This window comes from Mauremys reevesii, linkage group 19 (genome assembly GCF_016161935.1).
Source record: "Mauremys reevesii isolate NIE-2019 linkage group 19, ASM1616193v1, whole genome shotgun sequence".
NCBI classification, from domain to species: Eukaryota; Metazoa; Chordata; order Testudines; family Geoemydidae; genus Mauremys; species Mauremys reevesii.
In genome coordinates, this window is record NC_052641.1 from 25,123,816 (window position 1) to 25,148,956 (window position 25,141).

General features: G+C 47.1%; 1 protein-coding gene across 7 annotated transcripts in view; it reads left to right on the forward strand.

Moving 5' to 3' along the window:
- Nucleotides 1–19,730, forward strand: part of MVB12B (multivesicular body subunit 12B) — a 104,028-nt gene extending 84,298 nt beyond the window's left edge. For 4 of the 7 annotated variants that reach the window (XM_039506207.1, XM_039506206.1, XM_039506202.1 and 1 more), the window contains exons 8-11: nt 1,303–1,358; nt 3,709–3,768; nt 13,673–15,085; nt 18,489–19,720. In XM_039506207.1, the coding sequence (XP_039362141.1) occupies nt 1,303–1,358; nt 3,709–3,768; nt 13,673–13,759 (203 nt within the window). In that variant the 3' untranslated portion in view covers nt 13,760–15,085; nt 18,489–19,720. Of the gene's footprint in view, nt 1–1,302; nt 1,359–1,751; nt 1,824–3,708; nt 3,769–13,672; nt 15,086–18,488 lie in introns of those variants that run through there. The other 3 variants (XM_039506203.1, XM_039506209.1, XM_039506208.1) reach the window with 3 other exon arrangements.
- The last annotated feature ends 5,411 nt before the right edge of the window (nt 19,731–25,141 follow it).

Consider the following 25,141-nt stretch of genomic DNA (forward strand, 5'->3'; position numbering starts at 1 on the left):
ACGTCCATGTTGGCTGACGTTAGGCACACAAACCAAAGAGTTGCAAGAATCCTGGCCATTTCAAATCAGAGCCCAAGAAACACAGCCTTGGGTCCGATGCTTTCCGGAAGAGAACCTGTTTGGGGTTAAGATAGAGGCCACTGCAAGCATTAAACTTGTTTTGGGGACATGGTCACGTCGTCTTTTTCTCAGAGCTGAAATGGAAAGATGCTGAAAGGATCGAAGCAAATAACCAGTGTGGATAAATTGTAAAGCCTATTCGAGGCTCAGTGTGCTGGCTTGGACACGTGCCTTTTTCAGAATTTTATGGGAATTGCTGAGAGATGCAGGTTCCAGAAATAAACTAGCTCACCTGGGCTACAGTGCCTTTCAGAGCTTTCTTTGAGGGTTGCAAAGGAAGTGACAGTACAACAAAGATCCTTATCGTGGTTTAAAAGAGGAGACGACCCAAAGCATATGCAAAACCCACTCCCTGTTCCTAAGATCGTGCTGCAAACCAAGAGAGCCAGGGCAGTGTGACTCAAGGCTGCTACCCCACTCGAGGTGTCTCGGATACTCTGATTTCATTGGCATCCACTTCCAGCGGACTGTGTTTAGTGCATTATATTTGCATTTGGTTTTTTCCTGTCTAGTGTTTTCATCAGTAGTGGACTGGCAAGGGAAGGTCATTTCTCCTGACGGTCTGGGAGGCTCCATTTCATCTCTAGTGTCAGGATGTTTTTTAAAGGATTGCAAACAAGTTTCTAAGTCTCTTTTCCAAACCTCCCCCTGTAAGTCTGCCTGTGGGATGCTTATCGCCTTGTGTTCTAGGGGACAAAACCCATCTTGTCCTCTGAACCAAACATTTGATTTTTCTCTCACTAAGAAAAAGTGCTACATCCCGAGGGCTCTTTTTTTATGTAGCAGTTTATATGCACACTGTTACTACACAGTAGGTGGCAAGTGGAAGTCTGTCCTTTTAAGCCATCTGCATTTGTTTTGGGCTCCAGACGCTGCCCCTCTTGAGAGTCCAACCAAGTTGGGAGCAAATTCATAGAACACAGTGTATGAAATTGTGCCAATGGCCAGAATGAGACTGGATGTTATCATGGGTATACCTCACTGCCCCCCCTGTGCTTTGAACTGGCAGGACAATTGGGAGAGTCAACAGACTGGTCTGCCCTGATTGATTTTTTACCCTGGTATGTTATTGCCAAATGTCGATGCGATTCATACATGGTATGTTTCTGGAAACGCAGTAAGTTATTGGACATCAGAATATCCATGTAAGATTTCAACTCTCTGTTCATCTGTATTTTTCAGCCATGGATGGAGTGCCTTTTATGATCTCAGATAAGTTTGCCTGCGCTCCTGAAGGGGTAAGTTACTGTCATCATTCTCTAGGGTAAAGCTCACCCTCATGTGGAGGGCACTCACAAGGCATAAGCACCAGTTAAGCTTGTGGAACATAATTGGTGCATAGTCCTGGTGCTGGCCGCCTGTACGAGGGTGAATTTCACCATAGTGACTGTAGATGCACCTGAGAACACTTTTGTTTGACGTGTGGCTGGCTGTTTAGATTGTTTCACCAGATCATTTCTAAAAGTAAATTCCTCTATTAGCTGAACCCTTTAGCACTGCTAAGATTGAGGTGATCATGAGTAAATTCCTGGCTGCATTGAGACTGTCTGTATATGTTTAAAAAAAAAAAAAAGAAGCAAATACCTGGTTTTCCAAGTCTAAGTTAAATCTGTTATCCCTTCCCTGCATAGGGGTGGCCCTGTTCTTTCAGATCCCAGAAGGTGAGTACAATGCTAATGACACTGTGACTACTGCAGACACTCACTGAGAGTTAGAGATATTGCAGGGTTCTTTTCATCCCTGCTCTTCATAACTCCACAGAGAGCGGTGCCAAGCTGCAGTGAGACCTTGCACAAGTGTGGTATAAGGCTGGTAAGGCACCTTCAAGCCCTCCCCAGTAGCAAAGATGGCAGGGCTGCCATCGCCCATGAATACTGGATCGAACCAGCACAGTACTGTAATTTGTGTTTAAAAATTAGGGGGTTTCAGTTCTTTGGTGGGAGCCTTGGACATTCCATTGGGGGTCTGGCCTGTTGCTGCTGAGCCAAAGTAAAATCGTTCCCAGTCTGCATCTTCGTTAGAACTGGCAGCCCGGCTTTCCCAGGACCTGATGTGCTGGTCACCGTGTCATCAAAATGTTGCTCTGGGACTGCACTTACAGCTGAGAGTCCTGGGCGGTGCCTCCATTCTAATGAAACACAATACGCATCACTTACATCTTTCTGGGAGCTGCTTAATCTTGAAAAATGCTTGTGATTTTGCACGTGGAGTGCAAGTAACTTTAGCTGACCCAAGGTAGCTTGGTTGCCATGGCTATGCTGGCAGGATTCCAGTTTCTGTGGAGAGAGGCTGTGCTGTCCTGTTTACCAATTCCAGTCTAGAAAGTTTAAAGAGGTTGTTATGTCCTAATGATACAACAGCTGGACCTCCGCTGGGGTCCAGGCAATAGAAACGTGGCTAGAAAAATGTTTTTAGTATTCATGTTTCCCTCTGGTTTGAGAGATTATATATGCCAAAGTGTATCAAGTGCAGCAGCAAAGCGAGATTGTGTTTCCATGTACAGAATACTGCCAACTGAATTTTGAAGTGGACGTAGTGCTGGTGATGAATTTAGGGTCTGCATTGACAGCCCTGCTGATTCGGCACAGGTGGTGACAGTGTAAGCTTCTCACGCTACCCTGCACTGAGGTTTCTGAACTCAGATCTGTGTCTGTTTCTGAAGGGAGAGGACTCGTGTCCTGTTCAGTTCAGGATGTATCTGCTGCGATGGGCAGCAGGGGGTGCTGGTTAGTTCCTGATGTGGTGGTGTGTTTTGTGAACACCTGTCCATAGGAATGGATTCCATAGAGAGTCCCAAATAAGTGCCTTTTAAAAACTTTGGAGTACTGCTCACCTGGTACTTATTTAAGACTGTAATCTAGAGCGGAAAAGCTCCACATCCCATTACCATTCCCCTAATCCAGCCGCTATCTCAAGCAATGTCTCTTGAAAAATCAGTGTACAAGAAACTATTACTGAAAACACGGAACTGCCTTCTGTGTCTTGTTCTTCATGTCCTGTGTCTGCTGTTACATCTTTTTTGTTTCACGATTATAGAAACTCCAGATAAAATGTGATGGTTTTGCAGCCATTGCTGTCTGAAAAGGATCGTTTGTGCGTTGTTCATCCCTTCCACTCACGTTCCCAGAGAACTGGAATCCCCCTGCAGTTAGGAGAAATGCAGAGAGCCATTAGGCCAGGCTAATCCTTCCTTAAATTCCTGTGACACCATTGCCACCAGATGATCAGTGTGGTCAGGCTTTTCCACAGCTAATGCCTCTCCTGCTTATGGCCCCACTGCCATCTAAAATCCAGGGTGTGTTACACACTGTGGTACAATAGCAGTTGTTCTATGTCAGGAAGACAGCGAAGGATTTACCAGTTTTAAATTACCCTGTCAAGAATGGTAAATAATCCTAGTTATAAGCAAGCATTGCAATCACTGCCCATGGTCCACCTGCCTCTGTGTCGGTGTGGTGTATTGGGGAAAAGGGTTACATCGATTTTTATAGCTGGGGCCTCTGACTCTCCAGTAACAGAGAATGTATCTGCTGAATTATTCTAAAAACTAAACAGCATGTTTCTGGGGTCTTTGGGGGTTTTTTTTAGATGCAGCAAGTTGATCTCTTGGGCATCACAATCAAATCCCTGGCAGAAATCGAAAAGGAGGTAAGTGGCCCTGTGGGACTCTGAGCACAGGCACAGCCAAATCTGTGCTCACATAGCTGTAAGGTTTCCTCCCTTATGGAAAGAGTTTAGCTTGCTTTGCCAGGTCACTGCTGGTGGATAAAGTCAACATTAAGTTAAGCCAAACAGTAAGCTCAAAATTACAAATGCCTTTTTTGATTTGCACCAGAAGAAGCTTTAAGCATTGAATCTAACAGCAAAATCTGCACCCTCCATTTAATTCCAGATGTCTCTTTTGTTTAACCTTTCTTTCTCGCTTATTAACAAACTACGTGTTTTCCCAAACAGGGCACTGTTTGTGTGAGGTTGCCTCTTCCATTTCAGGAAGCAATTGAACTCAATTAAGCAGTGCCAGGTAAACTGCTTCATAATTTTTCAGTTTGATGGTGAACATAACTTGTCACCAGGAGCAAATAGGCTGAGATTTTAGAGAATGTGAACCTTCCAAAAGAGAGAGAGGATCAAACCAGAGTATTGTCCACCTCTAGCTTTGTGTAATTGCTGTTTTCCTAAGGCAGTGTTTTAGTGTGTGCATGCGCTGTACCGCAGGATGGTAAGCAGTCAGTCAGAGGCAGCTTCCCTTTGAGAGGAATATTTGTCTTAAAGATGGAGCTGGTGGAACCATGTTCCTTTGGGATTCCCTTTTTGTGTTATCAGCTAACAGGTTCCTGTACTGAAGGATGGCTGGAATGAAGGCAAAGTGAATCAATGTGGCACAGCAAAATTTCTGAACCTGTCATAGCCAACGCAGAAAAACAGTTGACTACTCCTTTTATCTTTGATTTGTAGTATGTCATAAAAATGGAAGGAGTGTCACATGCAGATTATAGGTTACTTTACAACAAAACGCAGTGGTTTATTACTCAAGTATTTTTATGGGAAGTTAGGAATTCTCATGTTTATTTCCATAATAAGGAAGACTCTATTTATAAGCTAGCAAATCTTCAGGAACAATGTCTTCAGGTTTAAGGTGCATCCAGATTGTGAATAATTCCTTGCCCTGACACATAGCAGGGTTTAGAGCCAGGCGATCTGGTTGTGGAATATCTCAAAGTATCCCATGTGTCATCTCCCCCATGGAAATGTGTATCAGTGACAAGCCAGCTCAAATCCTAGAGCCTTGCTGTTCTGGACCATCTCAGTCACCTGCTCCTCTGGGGCACTTGCATGCAGATAGCATATAAGATAATAGGTTAATACTTTTATTTTCCTTTTCTTACTGAGAAATGGCAGAGTGAGGGTATAGAGTAGTTTCCCTGTTTGAGGGCATACATGGGATATTCCCAGTGCACAGGGATGAACTTTACTCTGGGTGAAAAGCAGAACAGCTTGGTCCATGCAAAGCCTGACTAGTGCCAGGTGCTGCTGCCCCACCCGACGTGAGCCTGAACTGTTAGCATCTGTTGCTAAGATCAGCAGCAACAGTGTTTTAGTTGGTAGGTTTTGTCCATCCTGCTAGCATGAGAGATTAAGAAGATGTTAGATTTCAGCATCAAGGTTTGAAGCCCAGCACCATGTGCAAGATCTTGGATGGGGGAGAGCCCTCCAGACATGGAAGCACTGTTCCAAAGAGTTACAGATTACAAAGCCTTTTCAGCGTACCACCCCCCAGCCAGGTTATGTGAGGGAACGTGAGTGTCACTCTCATTTTGTGCTGCAATGAAAGGGAGCCATCCATCCCAACACCCCCTTCTCCCATCACAGGCCGCATGTGTTTCAGAGTAATGAAAAGTTTAATTATGCAGCCCATATTCCTTGATGAAGCATCTTGTCTGCATACAGAGAGCTGTGCATATAAATATTGTGAATTTCTGTGTAGCTTTATTTCCCTTGCAAGCAATAGCTCCATTACAGCAAACCTGCTGGATTTCCAACCGCAGTAAGAGCATTTTCCCTGGAGCTGCATGCCGCACAGAAATATTCCCAAAGAATTCCAGGAATGATTATTCATTTTATATAGTGGAATATGCCAACTGTACCAGCCATTCTCCAGGCTGTGATAACAGCCTTCTCCTTTACATGAACAAATCAAACTTTCAGCTCTTCGGGGGAAGTGTTGTCGTTGCGGGAGTACCTAGAGACTCCCATCTGGATGAGGGTGCTGTTGGGCTGGGCATTGTGGAGACAGTCCCTGCCAGAAGGAGTTTACACTCCAAATAGAGAAGACAAACCAAAAGGTGGAAGGGTCGCTTGGCAAAGAGAGGAGAAGCAACTTGTCCAAGGTCAGCCAGCAGGTCAGTGGCAAAGCCAGGCGTGGATCCAAATCTCCTGACATCCAGGAGAGTGTCCTGGTCACTAGAGCACAGTTCACTTCTTGGGAGGGAGGGGGGACATTTATACATCCAGAAAAGATTCTGCTGTTCCCGCCTTCAGCTCCAGGAAGGGATTTTGTGCTTGTTTGTCATGCACTGCATGTGCCCCTGCATAGCGAGACCTGTGTCATAATGCATTGGTAACGAATCCCCAGAAGGGGATGGTCTCAACAAGTTAAACTATCTTCTGTAGAGGTGAGAGTGACACATACGGCCAGTGAAGAGGGCCCTCAGCCCCATTCATGCCCAGAACTCCACAGACTGTCGCGAGCAATTTATCAGACAGCTCAATATTGCCTTAAACCTCCATGCTGTAACATAGTTAACAATAAAGCATGACCATCGGCCTCCCAGCTCTTTTCAGCGCAAGCTTTCGACAGAATGCACCACTCAGTTTTAACTTGGCGTTTAGCTAAAAGTCTAGTGAGAGTCTAATTAGCAAAGTGAACATCTAATATTAATCATTCTCTTCAAATTGACAAGGAAGGCAGTTCATTTAACCACTTAATTGCTACAGGTTTTCATAGGCTGCTCTTTGCAAACATTTTAATGAAGAAGTTGTAAATCAACAAGAGTTTAAAATCTTAATTTTATACAGAAATATTTTTCCTTGTTCTCCTGTTTGTAGTCAATTCTCCAGAGTGTAGTCACATGAAATGTTCTTTAAATGAACATATTTGCTAACTGGCATGATTTCAGTTTTTAAAACATTGGTTCCAGCAATTAGACATTTTTTTCTGTTCCCAAATGACTAGAGAAATTCGTCTTGATTATAATTGCTCTTAGCCACGCATATCTAATTTGTGTCTTTTTAAGTGTTAATTAGTAAACAGTTTGAGCTGACATCTTTATGTGTTTGTGTGTTGAAAAATGAGGCTTATTGCTTATTTAGCTTGGGGCTGATAGTGCTGGCTGTGACATCACGACATTGAGGTAAAATTAATGAAGACATGTTTGCCAATTAAAAAGCTTTCGTGGAGAAGATGACTTCTTGACACATCCTCCCTTGTACAGATTCCATTTGAACATGGGAGCTGTGTGCCATAGATCATTTTCTTTATAAGGTGAATAAGACAGGAGTTCCTTATGTTTTTGGCATCTAAATACCCATTTCTCAGTTGCCTAGGCAGCAAATTTCCTTAGCCCTGTATCACATGTATTCACTTTTCTTTTTTTCAACTGCCTTTTGTAAAGGTTAACTTTAAAGAATAGCAGGTTTTGTCACAAAGAAATTTGTGGTCTTGTAGCACCATCTAGTGATGTAACATTTTATTGCGGCTAGAAAATAACTTGGCTTGCCACTTCTCTGATCAGTAGTAAATATTTATAATATGGTGGCACCCAAAAATTCCTGTTGGAACTGGAGCTCCATTGTGCTGGATACGATACAAGTGTAGGAAAGAGACCATCCCTACCTGAAGCCTACATGATTGTTATTTCTTAATCTAAAGGACACCAGGTGCTACCCAGAAGAAGAGCCCCTGCCTAGAAGAATGTACAGTCCAGATGAAAATAGCTCACTGTACAGAATCAGACTCTAGATGTGATAGTGGCAAAAATGTGTTTTCATCTGTGTGGCCTTAGGTGTCAGGGAAACAGGGTGATCTAGTGGGCAGAGCACTGGACTGGGAGTCCAGGGACCTGGGTTCTAGTCCTGGCTTTGTTCCTGGCCTGGGCCAGTCATGTCCCCTTTCTGTGCCCAGTTTCCTGTCTGTAAAATGGGGATAATGACACTGCCCTCATATGTTCAGTGCTACGAGATCCCCTGATAGAAGCTCCTTTGTCAGAGGTAAGCAGCGTGATGTTATCAGCAGAGTTCTCCCTTAACCGGCCTCTCAGACACTCAGCCAGGGCATGTGACATGTCAGGAGAAGCGGCCAGGGCCCAGACATTGGGTTTCTAGAGTACAGAATAACACTGGCCTGTTAACAATGTCCCAGGGCAAATCCAGCCTCTCCCCTGGCAAGCACACAGATTAGTAAATCTGCCTCGGCCCTGTTTGGGGAGGCTGAGGAAACCTGGGGCCAGGTCTGCCTTCCATGAAAAGTCATGGGAGAGATTCCAGAGAGCTGGAAAATGGCTAATATAGTGCCCATCTGTAAAAAGGGGAATAAGGACAATGCGGGGAATTACAGACCAGTCTTAAGCAATCAATTTGCAAACACCTAGAAGATAATAAGGTGATAAGTAACAGTCAGCATGGATTTGTCAAACCAACCTGAGAGCTTTCTTTCACAGGGTAACAAGCCTCGTGGATAGAAGGGAAGCGGTAGATGTGGTATATCTTGACTTTAGTGGGCTTCTGATACTGTCCCACATGACCGTCTCATAAACAAACTAGGGAAATGCAACCTAGCTGGAGCCACAATTAGGTGGGTGAATAACTGGTTGGAAAACCATTCCCAGAGAGTAGTTATTAGTGGTTCACAGTCATACTGGAAGGGCATAACGAGTGGGGTCCCGTAGGGATCAGTTCTGGGTCCGGTTCTGTTCAGTATCATCGTCAATGATTTAGATAATGGCATAGAGAGTACACTTATAAAGTTTGTGGATGATACCAAGCTGGGAGGGGTTGCAAGAGATTTGGAGGATAGGATTAAAATTCAAAATGATCTGGACAAACTGGAGAAATGGTCTGAAGTAAATAGGATGAAATTCAATAAGGACAAATGCAAAGTACTCCACCTAGGAAGGAACAATCAGTTGCACACGTACAAAATGGGAAATGACTGCCTAGGAAGGAGTACTGCAGAAAGGGATATGGGGAGGTCATAGTGGACCACAAGCTAAATATGAGTCAACATTGTAACACTGTTGCAAAAAAAGGTAACATCATTCTGGGATCTATCAGCAGGAGTGCCGTAAGCAAGACACGAGAAGTAATTCTGCCACTCTACTCCGCACTGATTAGGCCTCAACTGGAGTATTGTGTATTTCAGGAAAGATGTGGACAAATTGGAGAAAATCCAGAGAAGAGCAACAAAAATGACTAAAGGTCTAGAAAACATGACCTATGAGGAAAGAGTGAAAAAATTGGGTTTGTTTAGTGTGGAGAAGAGTAGACTGAGAGGGGACATGATAACAGTTTTTAAGTTCACAAAAGGTTGTTACAAGGAGGGAGAAAAATTGTTTTTCTTAACCTCTGAGGATAGGAAAAGAAGCAATGGGCTTGAATTGCAGAAAGGGAGGTTTATGCTTGACATTAGGAAAACTTCCTAACTCTCAGGGTGGTTATGCACTGGAATAAATTGCCCAGGGAGGTTGTGGAATCTCTGGCATTTGAGATTTTTAAGCACAGGTTAGACAAACACCTGACAGGGATGGTCTAGATAATACTTAGTCCGGCCATGAGTGCAGGGGACTGGACTAGACGACCTCTCGAGGTCCCTCCCAGTGCTATGATTCTGTTCTGCCTTCAGAGGTGGGTTTAGCATGGGGATGGCTGTTTGCGCTCAGACCGGTCCTTGGCCAGTGGAGCCGCAGGGTGCTCCCGAGCTCTGTGCTGCATGCTGCGTGCTCTCAGGTGTTAACAGAACTCGGTCCCTGCCCAGCGTATGGGCCCATACATCCCAGGCTCCAACCCACTGGGCCTCTGGGCTTGGCCTAATCCTAGAGCCCAGCGAGGAGCTTCAGCGCTCCTGCACATAGGCATTCTCCGCCCATGTTGGTCCTCGGCTGGAGCTGGCCCAGCTGCTAGCTCGTTGGCAGGTCCGGTGATGGCATCGTTGCCAAGGGGATGTTAACGACTCCCCTCTCCAGCAGCACAGGCCCATACTGGTGCATAGATTGGGCAGGCCACGGACAAGCAGGGGAGGAGATTTGAGTATCCCTTGCCTTTTGGGCCATGACTAGTGTCCTTTTAGCACCAGGCCCTGTGCATCTGCTGGTAGCTCTGGATGGAAGGAGCCATAGCCCCACCTGCTCCATCCCTTGCCCCATGTTAGGAACATCCACCACTCCAACAAGTACAGTTAGAAATGAGTCTGGGTACCTATGGATCCTCCCTGCCCCTTCACCCCCTTAGCAGCCCCCCAGGGTCTCCAGGAGGGGTCTCCCACCCAGCGGCTTGGAGAGGGGGGTACTTGTGGCCTGTTGCCCCAGTTCTGAGCACTCCTCATCAATGAGGTCTCTGCCGAGAGGAGCAGGCTGCATATCTGCCTTTATGACCCGTGAGTCAGGGTCAAGAGGAAGGGGCATGGAGCCATCCCGTGGGATTGATGCAGAGGGTTCAGTAGAGCTGGGCCAGTCCCCCAGCGCTGGGCATGCCCAGCTGTATGAACCAGGGAACACCCCCACCAACACGGCAATAAGCAGCACGGCTGAGCTCTGAGCCCGTGGAATAGACAAACCACAGAGCCCAGTCAGGAAGAACCAGCGAGCACAGTCGAGAGCGAAACTTGTGCGTAGGTGCTTTTCCAAATGGAGCCGTCCTGCTGCCTTCATGTTCACAAATGACCCATTGGGTGTGTAAATGTGAGTGGCTCCACTGCACAGACTCCACAGCGACGTAGATGCAGGGCCGTAGTTAGAACTGGGCAGCTATCTCCACACAGCTTCCAGGCACAGCTGCTTCCGCACACATTTCAATTTGCTTCATATCAGTGCTGGCTTCCTCCAGATATCCCAGTGAAGGAGTCGATTGGCTCGAGTGCCTGTGGAAACAGCCCTACGCTGCCTGGTTGGGTTTTCTCATGATAGGACCGGCATGGCCAGGGCCGAGCTGTGCTCGGGGCTGTACAGACACATAGTAAGAGACACTATCATGTCATAGGGAGGAGCCGTGCACACGCGAGATACAGACTAAGAACTAGCTGCAGACAGTGCCTGGCAAATACCTGGGCTGAGGGGAAATTCCCATGTGAGCATAAACTGGCTGACAGTGTGCGACCAAAGAGCCTAAATCGTTCGGCTCGCCCCACGTGCCGTGGGTCACTGGCTGAGTGCTGCTGGCAGCCAGACACCTGGGAGAAGTGGGGTTTGTGGGGTGAAGGTTTAGGGCCTTTCCCAAGGTTAGCTCCTCTGTTGGACCATGCTGTGAGTCTCCTGCCCTGAGCTGCGCGTCCTGCCTGTCACGAGGCATGGTCACAGGGCTGGTTCATTCGCCTGAGGAGCTGTGCCCATCATGTGTTCCAGGCCCCATCACCACAGCAGCATGTCCCACATTGGTTCCACATCTGCGTTTGCCAGAGGGAGGGCCGGTGAGGCCAGCAGCCCATAGACCATAGAGTCATTCAGAGGGGCTGTCTCAGGGAACGGGGAGCCGCCGTTCATGCAGGCTCCCTGCTGTCGTGAGCTGGGGGCGTGAAAGGCACGATCCACCCGGAAACGTAGCCCAGAGCCAGGCGTGAGGAACCGAGCTGCAGTTTGGTGGTTTCCGTGACCATTATCCCTGCGCTTCCTGGGGCAGGGAAGGGGCTGGGGGGCTTTCTCAGCTGAGCTCATCCACCAGTGTCCCAGCAGGGAGAAGGCTTTAATGAGTGGGGAAAACCTGCTTTACTTGTCAGACCCCAATCGCCCGTGTCAGTGCCCTCGGCTCTGCTCCCAGGCTGTTACTGGCCGTGGCGAATGGCTTTCGCGGCTGTGCTGGGGACCTAGCTGTGTGCTTCGCCTGTGGCAGTCACGCGTGCTAGTCAGGGCCGAGGTTATTTACTGAGCAGTGATAGTGACGGGTCAGGTTCAATGATTCCGTATTTCCTCCTCGGCCGCAGTAGAGGGGCTGCTTGAGCTGTGTAACGAGGTGCCCGGGGCAAAGGGGGCGTTTGCTCTGGACTGAGGTGTCCGGAATGGCTTCTTCAGCCTCTGCTTGTTTGGTTACTTTGGAGGAGAGGGTGTGAGCGACCCTAGTGACCAGAGCTAGGGCCAGGGGAAGGGGAGTCAGGACTCCTGGTTCTAGCCCTAACTGCCACTAGGGTACGTCACTTATTCGCTGTGTGCTGCGTTTTTCCCATGTGTCCAGCTGGCGTGATCATCCTTATGCCACTTAACTAATTGCAATTACCTGGCGATCCTGGGCTGAAAGATGCCGCAGAAGAGCAAAATATTTCAGTCTCGATGAAAGAGCACGTGCTCAGTTGATTGGTATTGGAAGTGTATGAGCCACGATTTGCCACACGATGGCAGTGTTACCCTGCACTTACAGCTCTTCTCAGTGAAACCTCTAAGCACTAATGGTCAGGCACAGGGCATTTCCTGGGGATTAATGCTGCTTGGGAGGAGCTGATGGCCAGAGGTTCATTGGGGGATCCCAGCCAGCCATAAATCCTCAGGAAAAGCCCTGGGCTGTGGCTGTTATTGCTGTTGGAAGATGGATTTCTGGCAGGGAAGCGCTGTGTCCTTTGGTCTGTGCAGGCAGGGCATCTCTGGAGACAAATGCCCTGGTCACGAGCCAGCCGGCCAGGCTGAATCCTGCTGAAAGTCACGCTGGGTGTCAGAGCGAATCACTGCCCAGAAAAGGCCTCGGGAGCTGACGTTAGAAAGTGGCTTTTTGCAGGGTACCCTGAGTTCTGCCGCACCCAGCCAGGGTCGGTCGTGTTCTCGGGGAAATCAATGGCAAAGCTCTCCAGGGGCCCCCTGCACAGAAGTGCACTAGCTTCATGTGAGGTTTGATTTTCCACATGGACACTCTTTTGTTCCAGCTTAAATCCGGTTTATTTCTGTTTATTTTAAATCAATTAGGAACCAGTTTAAGCTAAACTGAAATAAGTCCCACTCGGGGTGAAATAAGAGCGTCTACTTGCGGGATTGCACCATCTAACTAAACTAGTTTAATTAAACTGGGGCAAGTTTGTGTACCCACTCCCTGAGAGGAGAAATATTTCTCCCAGCTGCTTTATGTGATAGATAATATGTTCCAATTTATCTCAGCACAAGGAGCTACTTAACCTGGAGGAAGGAATTCCCTGCATCCCCACTGATAGTGCTGCTGCTGGTTCCACTGGCCACACCAGCATCACTCTGGGAGCTTGGCTATGGACCAGTGCTTGGAAATGCTAAAGAGCATTTGTTCCCACTAACTGAGAATTGCTTTTCCATTTATTCCTTAGCACAGGTCTGGATTATAATCTTACACTTTGAACTAAACTGAGTTGTTGGAGGAAAAGCGAAAGAATCAGCAGGGCTTGGGACACACCCCTGCTTTCCCTCAATGAATGTTGTGCAGAGTATTGAGCTGGCAGCAGATAGCAATGCTACAGACTGAAATGGCCAGTTTGTAGTGGAAGAGGCAGCAAGTGTGACCCTTTGCTGCATCCGGTAGTGGCCTCCTCTGGCCAGTGCACTGGGCAGCGCTGTGGGAGCAGGGCTGTGGGCAGGCTGGGGAGAGCTCTGGGCAGAACACAGAGGGGCTTGGGCGCATGCATGGAGCCAAGAGGCACAGTGCTCACCCAGGTACAATGCGTCGCTCTGTGTAAACAGCTCTGGGTGCCGCACCAGGGAGCAGGGCGTGTCCCCTTTTACCCTGCACCGGGTGGCGAGAAGGGTGGGTCTGAGCCCAGAGCTCCGCGTAGTGCTAGTGCCGCAGCTTTAGCCCACTCCCTTGCAGCATTGTCACTCTCTCTTTCTGTTCCGCTCTCTAGTATGACTACAGCTTCAGGACAGAGCAAAGTGCGGCTGCCCGGCTGCCCCCCAGCCCCACTAGAGGTCAGCAGATGCCACAGTCCTGAGGAGCGAGGGAAGGCCGGCTCCCTGGAGACGCGGCGCGTGCGCACAGATACTACTGATGGCAGGCGAGCCCTGATGAGCAGTGTTACTGGAACCCTTCTCGGCAGAGGGACACTTTTCTAACGACTTGCCTTCCTTCCTGCGCTTTCCCCCATCATTTTGTACATGTTGTTTCTGAGATTTGGACTGTGTTAACCCTTTCTGCCAGGCGCCCTCACCCCTTAGCCCTGCTGGGGCAATTCCTCGTCAGGAGTCCCTTAGTCAGAGCTTGACAGATGGCTTCCTCCGTTCTCCCTGCTTTATAGCACCTGCTGCAGCATGCTCACTGCAATACAGATCTGGAGTGAAATGCTGCAAGCCATGAGCCCCAGCTTGTGGGAATCTGGAGAGATTCCCAGCAGTGAGCCCTGCTAGGATAGAGTGTTTTGGGAAATGAGGCTAAAAATACAGCCAGTTAGTCCACAACTCACAAAATGCACCAGCTTAGACTGGGAACTGCCCCAGCTGCCCCTCTCAGTACAGCAGGTTCTCTGGTTTGTGCAGGGTCAGCGGTCCAGGGCCCGTTCAAGTCCTTAGATTAGCAAGCTAACCCTGAGTAATGGTAAACCCTTCATCTGCCTCTCCAAGTCGACTGCCCAACAGCTCGCTCGTGGCCAGGATACACCTGAGACCCTAATGGTTTTTGTTACTTTCAGCTCACGTAGCCAGGGTCGCTCGCTCAGTTCCACTTAGGGCTCTCTCCCAAGTCACTGGCAAAATGGAGTAGCTCGAAGAGCACAGGGATCTCAGTGGCGCCTCTCCCTGGCACAAAGGCTGCGTGTCCATTGCCTGGAAGTAGAGGATCGTGGCAAATGTTGCGTAGTTCTCTCTGGCCTATGGAGAGCAAGCCAGCCAGACCTCTGCAATGCCATCCTGACTTCTCCCAGCCACCCGAAAGCTTTGCCATGGCACCTGCCCATAAAGTGCGCATTGGAACCTGCCAGTTACTTTGGCAGTTTTCAAACATTTGCCCCTGCTGGCTGCTAAAAGGAAAGAGATTTGTGCGCCCCGTCCCTGCACACTGCTGCACTCGGGGAGGGAAATGCTAAAGCCTGATCATGTTGGACAAGGCTGAGATAATTCCACTGGGCAAGTGTCTGATGCATTAAACCCTGACCTCAGCATGCTCACAAGTGGTGTCCCTGGCTCACTCCTGAGTCAAATGCATGTCTTGGTGAAGTCTGTTGCTGTAATAAGTTCTTTAGAAGCATTCATCTGAGCTCTGTGCTGCTTTTCAGGTCTGCTGTGGACAAAACTACGTTACAGCAGCGAAATGGCATTTTTTAAAAGTAAGTGTTAAAGTGTGCAACTTTTTGTATTGTAAAAGACAGATTGTCTAACCCTATTAAAATGCAATTGCCATAGTAACAAATACTGGTATTGTAGCTCTGGGTTTGGGTTATTCGGACCCGCTTTGCACTGCTTTTGACTTTCCTGAGTTCTCTAGTCTAACGGAATGTTGACTAATAGTAGGTTTTGTACTGTTGGTTTGTGTATTTTGTATTTGTACATATGTAAAATATTTCTTGTCAAATGATCCATTTCTGGTTTCAAAGCACTGTACCATGTTTCTGGGGGGAAATAAGTGCAAAACACCATAGCATTCTGGGTAGAACCCGATTCAGGTTCTCTGCTTTGACTCTCCAGACCAGTCTCTCTTTTACTGACTGCCTCTTAGAGCCCAGCTCTGTTGTTGGAAGAATGGGCGTATATGGTTATAAAAGGGTCAGGTCTGAGCACAAGATTTAAGGCCTGTAATATTTGGCATCAGCTGTGTAGGCCTGGGTGACTCCCAGAAGGTGCTCCTTTCCTTTAGGGTTCCAAAGTGGCTTTTAGTTCTTATTTTCTGCTGCAGGAAAGCAAAGCCAGCCTTTACTGCCAAGCTTCACAGAGGCTAGATTGATGGTGCTGACATCAACCAATGAACATATCACGGAAGCTAGCGCAGTCAGCCTGGTCATTCTGCTCAGGTTCACTTGAAGTTCAAACTCACTCCATACTGCAGTCGTTTGTCCATCCCATCCATCTCTTGTGTTTCCGACCTTTCAGCTGTCTGTAACTTGTCCTGTAGTTCATTGTAGATCAATTTGTAGCTCCCTCCTTGGCTGAGGGCAGCTTTGTGGACGTATCAGTGCGTAGGCGTGTTAGTCTGTATCCACAAAAACAACAAGGAGTCCAGTGGCACCTTAAAGACTAACAGATTTATTTGGGCATAAGCTTTTGTGGGTAAAAAACCTCACTTCTTCAGATGCATCTGAGGAAATGAGGTTTTTTACCCTCAAAAGTTTATGCCCAAATAAATCTGTTAGTCTTTAAGGTGCCACCAGACTCCTTGTTGTTTTTGTGGACATAGTAGCAGGTAGGTCAAGGTTTTCTGCAACGTTGGTCCTAGCCTAAGGATGATAGTTAGTGTCACAGAGCTGCCCCTCCCTATACGCTGAAGCTGGAGAATTAGGAGCTTCAGATTTAACAGCAGGATAGCTAGTGTGGTCCGGAGTTCTGCCATATAGGTCTACCAGATGAAGGTGAAGCGTCTCCTGTGGGAGCTGTCATCCCAATGGACAGTTTCTTCTCATTCCAGGGGAGGCCAGACCCAGCTGCTCCATTGTAGACACATTTCAGTGGGCAGCAGAGGCTGCTAAGAACAGGCCAATGGCCCCGTTGGTTGGACAAAGCTTGGGTATTCCTGCTCTAAATCAGAGCTAAGCCAATATCTGTGATTATCAAACGCCTATCGATACTTGGGGCCACAGAGCATTTTCTTGGCACCCTTAGGAATTTCTGTCAGAGGCTGCAGCATTTGGTTCAGCAGACTGAGCTGTGGAAACCACCCAGCTTTGGTGAAGCTGAAATGTTGGGACTGCTTTTTAAAACCGATCTGGAGCTTTGCCATCCTGTTTGTGGGAGTAGGTTAAAGTGCATCAGTAGCTCTTCGCTCTCAGAAACTTGAGTTGATGCTATAAGCTGCTTAGCAACAGTGACAGTGCATTTGTCCTCAGCACCTTCTGAGAGACGATGCACACACGACACATGCCGAACTCTGGGACAAGGATTTGTTCAATGGAGGCTTCCTCCTCCCCTCCCTCTCCCAGCCCTTGCAGAGCTGTTTCAAAGCTGTTTCTCTGCAAAGAAAGGCTGAAAATGAACATTTGACCTTTACATTTGTGCTTGTGCAGTTTGCCAGTGACATGTCCGAGATTTTCTGTGCCATAGGCTTGGCCTGCACAAGAGTGTAGGGCAAATGGGGTGTGTTGGGTCAGGATCCATGGATGGTTGGTCAGAACTTCTCGTGCACTCTCAGACCTGCTTGGATGGCTGTGAGTATTTCCTTAGGCAAGAGGGCTGAGAGTGCAATGCAGGAAGCAGTCTAAGCAGATTGACGATAGTGCAAGTGATTTCCTTTGGAACTCATTAGCTATGGGGTGCTCCCCCTCTCCTTTCCCCCCCCCTCCCCGTCTTTGCAGGCATCACATCAGTATTTCAATAGGCAGGTTTTAATTACTGAACAGTAATTTTCTTCTTCAAAATAACTCCATGCCGGGCTGGCCCTGGTTCCTAGTGGTTACTGCCTTCCACTGGCAAGTGGATTTCCCATTACGTGTCTTACTCCCCACACAAGGTGTGAGTTCTCCAGCATTGGCCCGTGCAGTCCCAGAGGAGGGAGTGTGTCCGCTGCTCTGCACTAGCCCTGAGATTGAGATAGGAGTGGCTGCAGAGGGGTCATGACCAGGCCTCCTTGACAGAAGGTGTGGGGGTGAGTGGATGTAAAACAGAAGGGCTGATTCCTCCTACCTGTAACGAGTATGTCTTGGTCAGCCCACATCTATCCCCAGAGCAAGCTAAGGCGTGTGCAGCTTCCACTTGGAAGAAGAAGAAATTACTTTGCCAAATAATCATGAAATCTCCTGACACTGCTGAGGAGACAGTGCTGGGGAAGTGGGGGCTTGCTTACAGTCAGATGAATTATTAACAGTGATGCACTGCCCTGGGATTTCCCAGGGTGATGCTCCCCTAGCAAAGGGCAGAACTGCAGCAATGTATGCGGATAGCTCCTGGGCCAGCCAGGGAACTAGATTGTGAAATCCCATGTAGTAGTAAGAGAGAGGGACGGATTTATTCCCAGAGTGATGTAGCCTGTGAACATTGTGATAAATGCGTGTAGTTAATTAGCTGATACATTCCCTCATCACATAGCCATAGTCATGTGGGATGAGACTGCTCCTAACCCTCCTTCCATTGCTGCGTCCCTTGCCAGGAGTTCGCTCTGAGCAGGTGCTTTGTAGGGACAGTCTGTTGTGACCCTGCTGTGCTAGTTAGAGATCAGTATTCTGTGGTGCTGAGTTTATTTGGGTTTTTCACCAGTCTTCTAATTTCTCAAAACTAAAACTATCAAAGACAGAAGAGGCTGAGCTGGTCTCAGCACGTCACAGTTTGTAGGCTTGTTGGCGGCACCTCGGAGACCCCGTGACCTGCCCCCACCCCTGTATCTCCAAAGGGGTGTTTAGCCTGAGAGAGGTAGGATTGGGTGTGGCTGGCAAAAGCCATTTCTCAGCCACTCTCCCCCAAGCAACCTTTGTCTTCCTCTGCCCTTCCTCCCCTCTGGCCCACGCTCCCCTCACCTTTCCTTTCCTCCCAGGCCTCACCTGGCTGCATCTTCACACTCCACTTTTTGCGAATTGAATTTCCGTACAGATTGCTTAAGGAACTGGATGTTCTGCTGATCCCACGCTGTGGCCTGGTTTGTCCATCCCAGATATCTGCTCGCCTCAGTGCTGGGGCATGCGTCTCACCAGCATTCAGCGGCAAGGTCCTGACTGGCGAGCTCAGCTTGGGCCAAGGGCAGCCATCTTGCTGGGAAGTGACAGAATGCATGGGAGCTAGGGATAGAGATGGCGTAGAGCTGAGCTCCAAGCTGCTCTACGGGGGCCTTAAACCACCTGAAGAACAACACTGAGGTTTGGTATTTAAAATGGTTTTTTAATAACTTCAAAGCCATTGTTGAATCTAATAGAACTGGATTTGTGGCCACTTTCCCTGAGCTCCCAAGAGCTGAGTGCAAACAGCTCCATAAGATGGCTGCCTCCTGCACTAGGCTTTACCCCTTTAAAAAAAAAATGAGCAACTGCCTTGGAGTGAGAGGAGCTTTGCTGGTGGATTCTCACTCCATGGAGCTGAGCAGAATAACTCCAGCTTTCCACGGGAGGAGAGAGGCCTTGTCCCCGACACTGACTCCTCCAGGATTTATGGTCCCCGTTATGAGTTTCCCATCATGCATATAGGGAAGCATCAGCCCTGTGCTGAGGGCCAGCAGCAGGCCAACATGTCCTCCAAATAGCTTAAGTGGGACATAAGTGATGCCTAAGTCTTCTCTGGATCCTCTGCATAGGGCTGAATTCTGCCCATCGCAGAGGGGGGTGCATATCATTGTATTAACTATTACCTCAGCCTTTGCGCCTTGAAGAACCACTTTAAGGTAAAGCTCTCTCTGTGGCAATGAAGAGAGAGGATAACAGGACACACTTCAACACTGGTAATTCTGAGCCATAAAAGTCAGACGCGGTTGTCAATAGGGAAGTGTGGTGCTGCTCAATTTCATCTGTTCATTTGGTACAGGGAAACCAAACTGGTTGAATCTTTCTGGGTTGTTTGTTGTGAAACGAATTCCTAACAGCAGCAGTTTTAACTGTTGTGTCATAGAAATGGAAAAGAAAAACCTTTTATGCAGTTGTGAAATGTTTTTAAGATGCTGCATTTTTGTTGGGCTATTGGAAGTGAATTTACTGTGCATTAACCTGATGAATGTTCTGACTTTTTATATTTATTTTAGATCACCCTCCTGTATTTTACAAAGGGAAGTTTCATTGTGTGATAACGTCGTCTGTATTCTTAATATAATTTGCTAAATAAAAGTTTGTTTTAACTGGTTCACTCTCCCTGATTTTTTTTCTCTCTAAAATATGAATTTTAAGAAACTTAACACACCCTTAGGAACAGAGGTGTGTGTGGCACGACTCTGGCCTGGAAGAGTGAGAAGGCATCATCGAGCTCCATGAAGATCCAGTGGTCGTCAGCCTGCTGTGGAGGTAGGACACAGAACCATCTGTGGTGGTGTTGGTTTCAGTGATGAGGACATCTTAGGCCATCTGAACTGAACTTAGCTCCTCTTTCCAACCCCAAAAAGCCGTCAGATAATAAAGACTTTAGGTCACAGATGATTTGTGTTCATTTGGGCCAGTGCCCTAAAACTGAGAAAGCAGCAAAGAGTCCTGTGGCACCTTATAGACTAACAGACGTTTTGGAGCATGAGCTTTCGTGGGTGAATACCCACTTCGTCGGAAGCCTCTAAAACTGAGAGGCTCCTAGTGCTGCAGCTGCTGGCAGTTGGCCGCTTCTAACTATCAAGGTGGACAGGTTGTGCCAAACCACTTCTCCGCCTCCACCCCATCGGTCTCATCACTCTTCACATCAGAGTCCAGATCTGAATGCTCTGAAAATAGTTGAGAGAAACCAAGGAGAGCAGTGAGGTGAATTTACACTTATTCTGAACTGAACCACTGTGTAAATTCCTTGGCACTGCTCCATGGAGTTGCCTTTATCATTTCTTGATGAGATTACAAGTTGGGTTGATAAAGGCAGTATGTCGATGTAAAATAGTTCTGTAAGGCATTGACACCACACAACATTTTGATAAACCAGAACTATACCAAATCAACAGGGCACGTTATCAGTAGGGCCCTACCAAATTCATGGCCGTGAAAAACACGTCACAGACCGTGAAATCTGGTCTCCCCCTGTGAAATCTTGTCTTTTGTGTGCTTTTACCCTACACTATACAGATTTCACGGGGGAGACCAGTGTTTCTCAAACTCTGGGTCCCGACTCAAAAGGGTGCTGCAGGGGGGTTGCAAAGGTTATGGTAGGGAGATCGCAGTATTGCCACCCCTACTGTGCTCCTGCCTTCAGAGCTGGGCACCGGAGAGTGACGGCTGCTGGCCAAGGGCCCAGCTCCGAAGGCAGCAGCACAGAAGTAAGGGTGGCAATACTGTGATCTCCCTACCATAACCCTGCAAACCCCCTACACACACACACACACACACACACACACACACACACATTTTGGGTCAGGACCCCTACAGTTACCACACTGGGAAATTTCAGGTTTAAATATCTGAAATCATGACATTGACGATTTTGAAAAGCCTGTGACCGTGACCTAGACCAACATAGACTGTGAACTTGGTAGAGCCCTAATTATAAATGAGGCTTATAGATCTCAAAATGTCATTGTCAATGGGAAATCATCGTCAAGCAGGTATTTCTAGTGGGGTTCAGCAGGGATCAGTCCCTGGCCTTATGCTATTTAATATTTTTATCCATAACCTGGAAGAAAACATAAAATCATTTCCAAAAGAGTTTGCAGATGTTGTGACATTATCTGGATCTATATGGTCATATTTTAATATCATTGCAACCACTGTTATATATTTGCAGCAAATCTTGTACAAAGGTGTCAAGTGAGGTGTCTATGCAAAGGCTATGATTTGCTGGTTATGATTATGCTATCTGTATGCATGTATCATTTTTGTATTTGAAGTTGTAAGTATTGGCTCTATACCTGGATTTCAAATGTTTGCTCCTGGGGTAACACCCACAAGGTAGCCAGCCAGCACATCTTGGAGGGACTATTCAAATTGAGTGGCCCATCAAAAGAAAATTTAACTGACAATGGACCATGGGAGACGCCTATCTACACTTAACAGAATTTCCTGCTGTAATTAGGCGAAATGCATGGACATGTGACTTGTTGCTGTAAGTTTCCACAGTGAGAACAATGGGATTCCCTCCACATGGCTGAAGCTGTAAAAGACCCTGAAAACCCCTCCATTTTGCCCCTTTTCTGCTCCAGCCTCTGCACTATGAACTTACATGAATGGAAGGATTCTAAGCCAGGAACTGAGGACCTCTCAGTGATTTGGAAACCAGAGACTTGGCTTAAGACAGCAATTTATTCCATCACTGCTACAAGCCTGAACCAAGAACTTTGCAATTATTGGTGTATTTGGTTCTGTTCACCAATTGTAACTTTCACCTTTCTTTCTTTTTATGAATAAACCTTTAGATTTTAGATATTAAAGGATTGGCATCAGCGTGACTTTTAGGTAAGATCTAAGTTATATATGGACCTGGGTGTATGGCTGGTCCTTTGGGATCAGAAGAACCTTTTATTTGATGCAATTGGTTTTAATAACCACACATCTCTAAATCCAGTGGTTTTGGTGGTGATACAAGGACTGGGATGCCTAAGGAAACTGCTTTTATGACTTCTTGTTAGCCACTGTGGTGAAACAGGCGTTTACTTTTGTTTCTGGTTTGGTATATCTTACGGAAGAATATCCATCAGTTTGGGGGGGTGTTTGCTCTATTTCTCAGCAGTTTGTCCTGAATTTGGCATCCTCGGTTGTGGCCCACAAAGGCACGGTAACAGATGTCCCGAAGATTGGGGGAGTGGTAAATGATGAGGACAGGCCACTAACACCGAGTGATCTGGTTCGTTTGGCTGGATGGGTACAATCAAACATCATGCATTTCAGGGAGGTCAAATGTAAGGTCATACATCTGGGAACAAAGAGCATCGGGCCATACAGACGGGATGGGAGACCTCATGGGGAAATCCAGGAATCTGTGCTGAGGGCTTGTAAAAGATATTGTTCTCCCTGACTCACAGCTGAACAGATGCCCATGCATTCTCTTAAGGGAAACTGCGCTGTTAAAGGTGCTTTCTTCTGAGCGAGGCATGCAATCAAGATCCTGACCACTTGGTTACGAAAGATCAGAATGTATCTAAATTCCAGCCCTGGTCCATGCATTCGGCCTCCCTAAATTCACTGTGAGTTGTATTCTCAGAGCAATTGCCCACTTAACAGCACAGTGCAAAATGTAGTTATTGCTGAGCAGACAGCTGGATATTTTAGCGAATCTACAGCGATCTTCAGACGCTGTGCGCGCTGTCCAGTGTGCGAACCATATTTGTAACCAGCCCGTCAAGGGACAGAGCAACACCAACTTCTGAAGCAACCTATCACATGACAAATCCTTGGCCCGCTCAGGCCAGAAGCAGCAAAGTTCATTCAATCACACACTAAATGTTTCTACTGAAGGAACATCTTGGTGTTAAAGGTGTTTTCTTAACAATGGCAGACTTTCTCTATCTTGTCCATTTCCTCCTGCTGCTACGTATTTCAGACTCATGAACTGAAGAAAACAATAAATATTTCCAGCAGTTAATAAATATTTTGTGTGTGCGCACATCAGCAAAACTAGCAGAAACGCCTCTATTTAAGGTTGCCTGGCACTTTCATTATAAAACCCTCTTTCCAGTTGCCTGTAATTTTGCCAAACTTTAATCTTTCAGGCTGCAATTTTCCATGCTGGGTGTCTGCCGTAAGCTGGACATTTTTTAAAAGTTTCATCTAAAATGATTCAGCCGATTCTAAGAACCAGAGTAGGGGAGATGGATTGTTTTGCTAATGTTAAAGTCTTACAACCATTTTGTTTATCTCCAGGCTGTGAAACGGGAATTTGAAATTTGATGGTGGGTGTCACCCTGGTGTTAGAGAAGTGCCTTTTTCTGTCCCTGTGAGTTACAAGCTTCTGACAATTGTCATTTGCATATGCTCATTAGAGGCTTGTTAGAGGCTGGCAGCAAATTCGCTAAACAGTCCATCTGTATAGAGTACGCTTAACCCCACGGGTGGCATGAGGATGCTCCAGTGTGGGGCTGCAGGAACAATCAGTTTCACACATACAGAATGGGAAGAGACTGTCTAGGAAGGAGCACAGCAGAAAGGGATCTAGGGGTTATAGTGGACCACAAGCTAAATATGAGTCAACAGTGTGATGCTGTTGCAAAAAAAGCAAACGTGATTCTGGGATGTATTAACAGGTGTGTTGTGAGCAAGACACGAGAAGTCATTCTTCCGCTCTACTCTGCGCTGGTTAGGCCTCAACTGGAGTATTGTGTCCAGTTCTGGGCACCGCATTTCAGGAAAGATGTGGAGAAATTGGAGAGGGTCCAGAAAAGAGCAACAAGAATGATTAAAGGTCTAGAGAACATGACCTAGGAAGGAGGCTGAAAGAATTGGGTTTGTTTAGTTTGGAAAAGAGAAGACAGAGGGGACATGATAGCAGTTTTCAGGTATCTAAAAGGGTGTCATGAGGAGAAGGGAGAAAACTTGTTCACCTTAGCCTCTAAGGATAGAACAAGAAGCAATGGGCTTAAACTGCAGCAAGGGAGGTTTAGGTTGGACATTAGGAAAAAGTTCCTAACTTTCAAGGTGGTTAAACACTGGAATAAATTGCCTAGGGAGGTTGTGGAATCTCCATCATGGAGATTTTTAAGAGCAGGTTAGAAAAATGTCTATCAGGGATGGTCTAGACAGTATTTGGTCCTGCCATGAGGGCAGGGGACTGGACTCGATGACCTCTCGAGGTCCCTTCCAGTCCTAGAATCTATGAATTGCCCCTCCCTTCTGCTGGGAGTCGCTGTGCTGATGGGCTCCAGAGCTGAGAGCAGGAAACTCTACCATGATTGGTCCATTGATGGGCTGGTTGCAGATGTGGCTACTATGCTGGAGAATGCATACAGCTGGATACTTCAGCACATCTGCAGCTCTTCTGTGCACTGGATGCACTCAGGCAGCACAGAGGGATAAGCAGCAGAAGGGAGACAGGCCTGGACAGGAGTAGAGGAGACAGGGGCAGACGAGCCTGTAACCACTAGCTACACTCCCCTCCAAAATTTGGAACATTACCCAGGATTCGTGAGTCTCAACATCTAGCAAACGTTTATGAAATTCACTGGCAAAATGTGTCTCTCATCTCCCTCTTGGTTGATCTACATTGATAACAGCCTACAACTACTACCAGTTACTCTGTGAGCTCAACGTCAGAGGCTTGTGCTGTGGATCTAAAGGTCCCTACCCTGTTGACGACCCATGTGGGGTCAATATGGTTCTGCAGGATGGAATTTCTAGGTTTTCTTCAGTTTGCTTTTTTTAAAACCTTAGAAATTGCACCCCAAAAACTGTTAAAGTTGAAAAATCAAACACTCAAAAGCTGGAAAAGTCAGAATTTAGGGATTCTGTGGAAAAACAGTGAATCACATGAATCATCTACATATTTCCTGTCATTGAGCATGTGCCAGTTGTATGTAGCTGTGACTGTGTTGGGTGAATACTTCCAGTCCATTGTCTCTTCATTACAAAGTTTAGCGACCTCAGAGTCCTTGTAATTAAAAATGGTATTACAAAGCATCCCCAAAAGGGGGCCAAATCAAAGTTGCACAG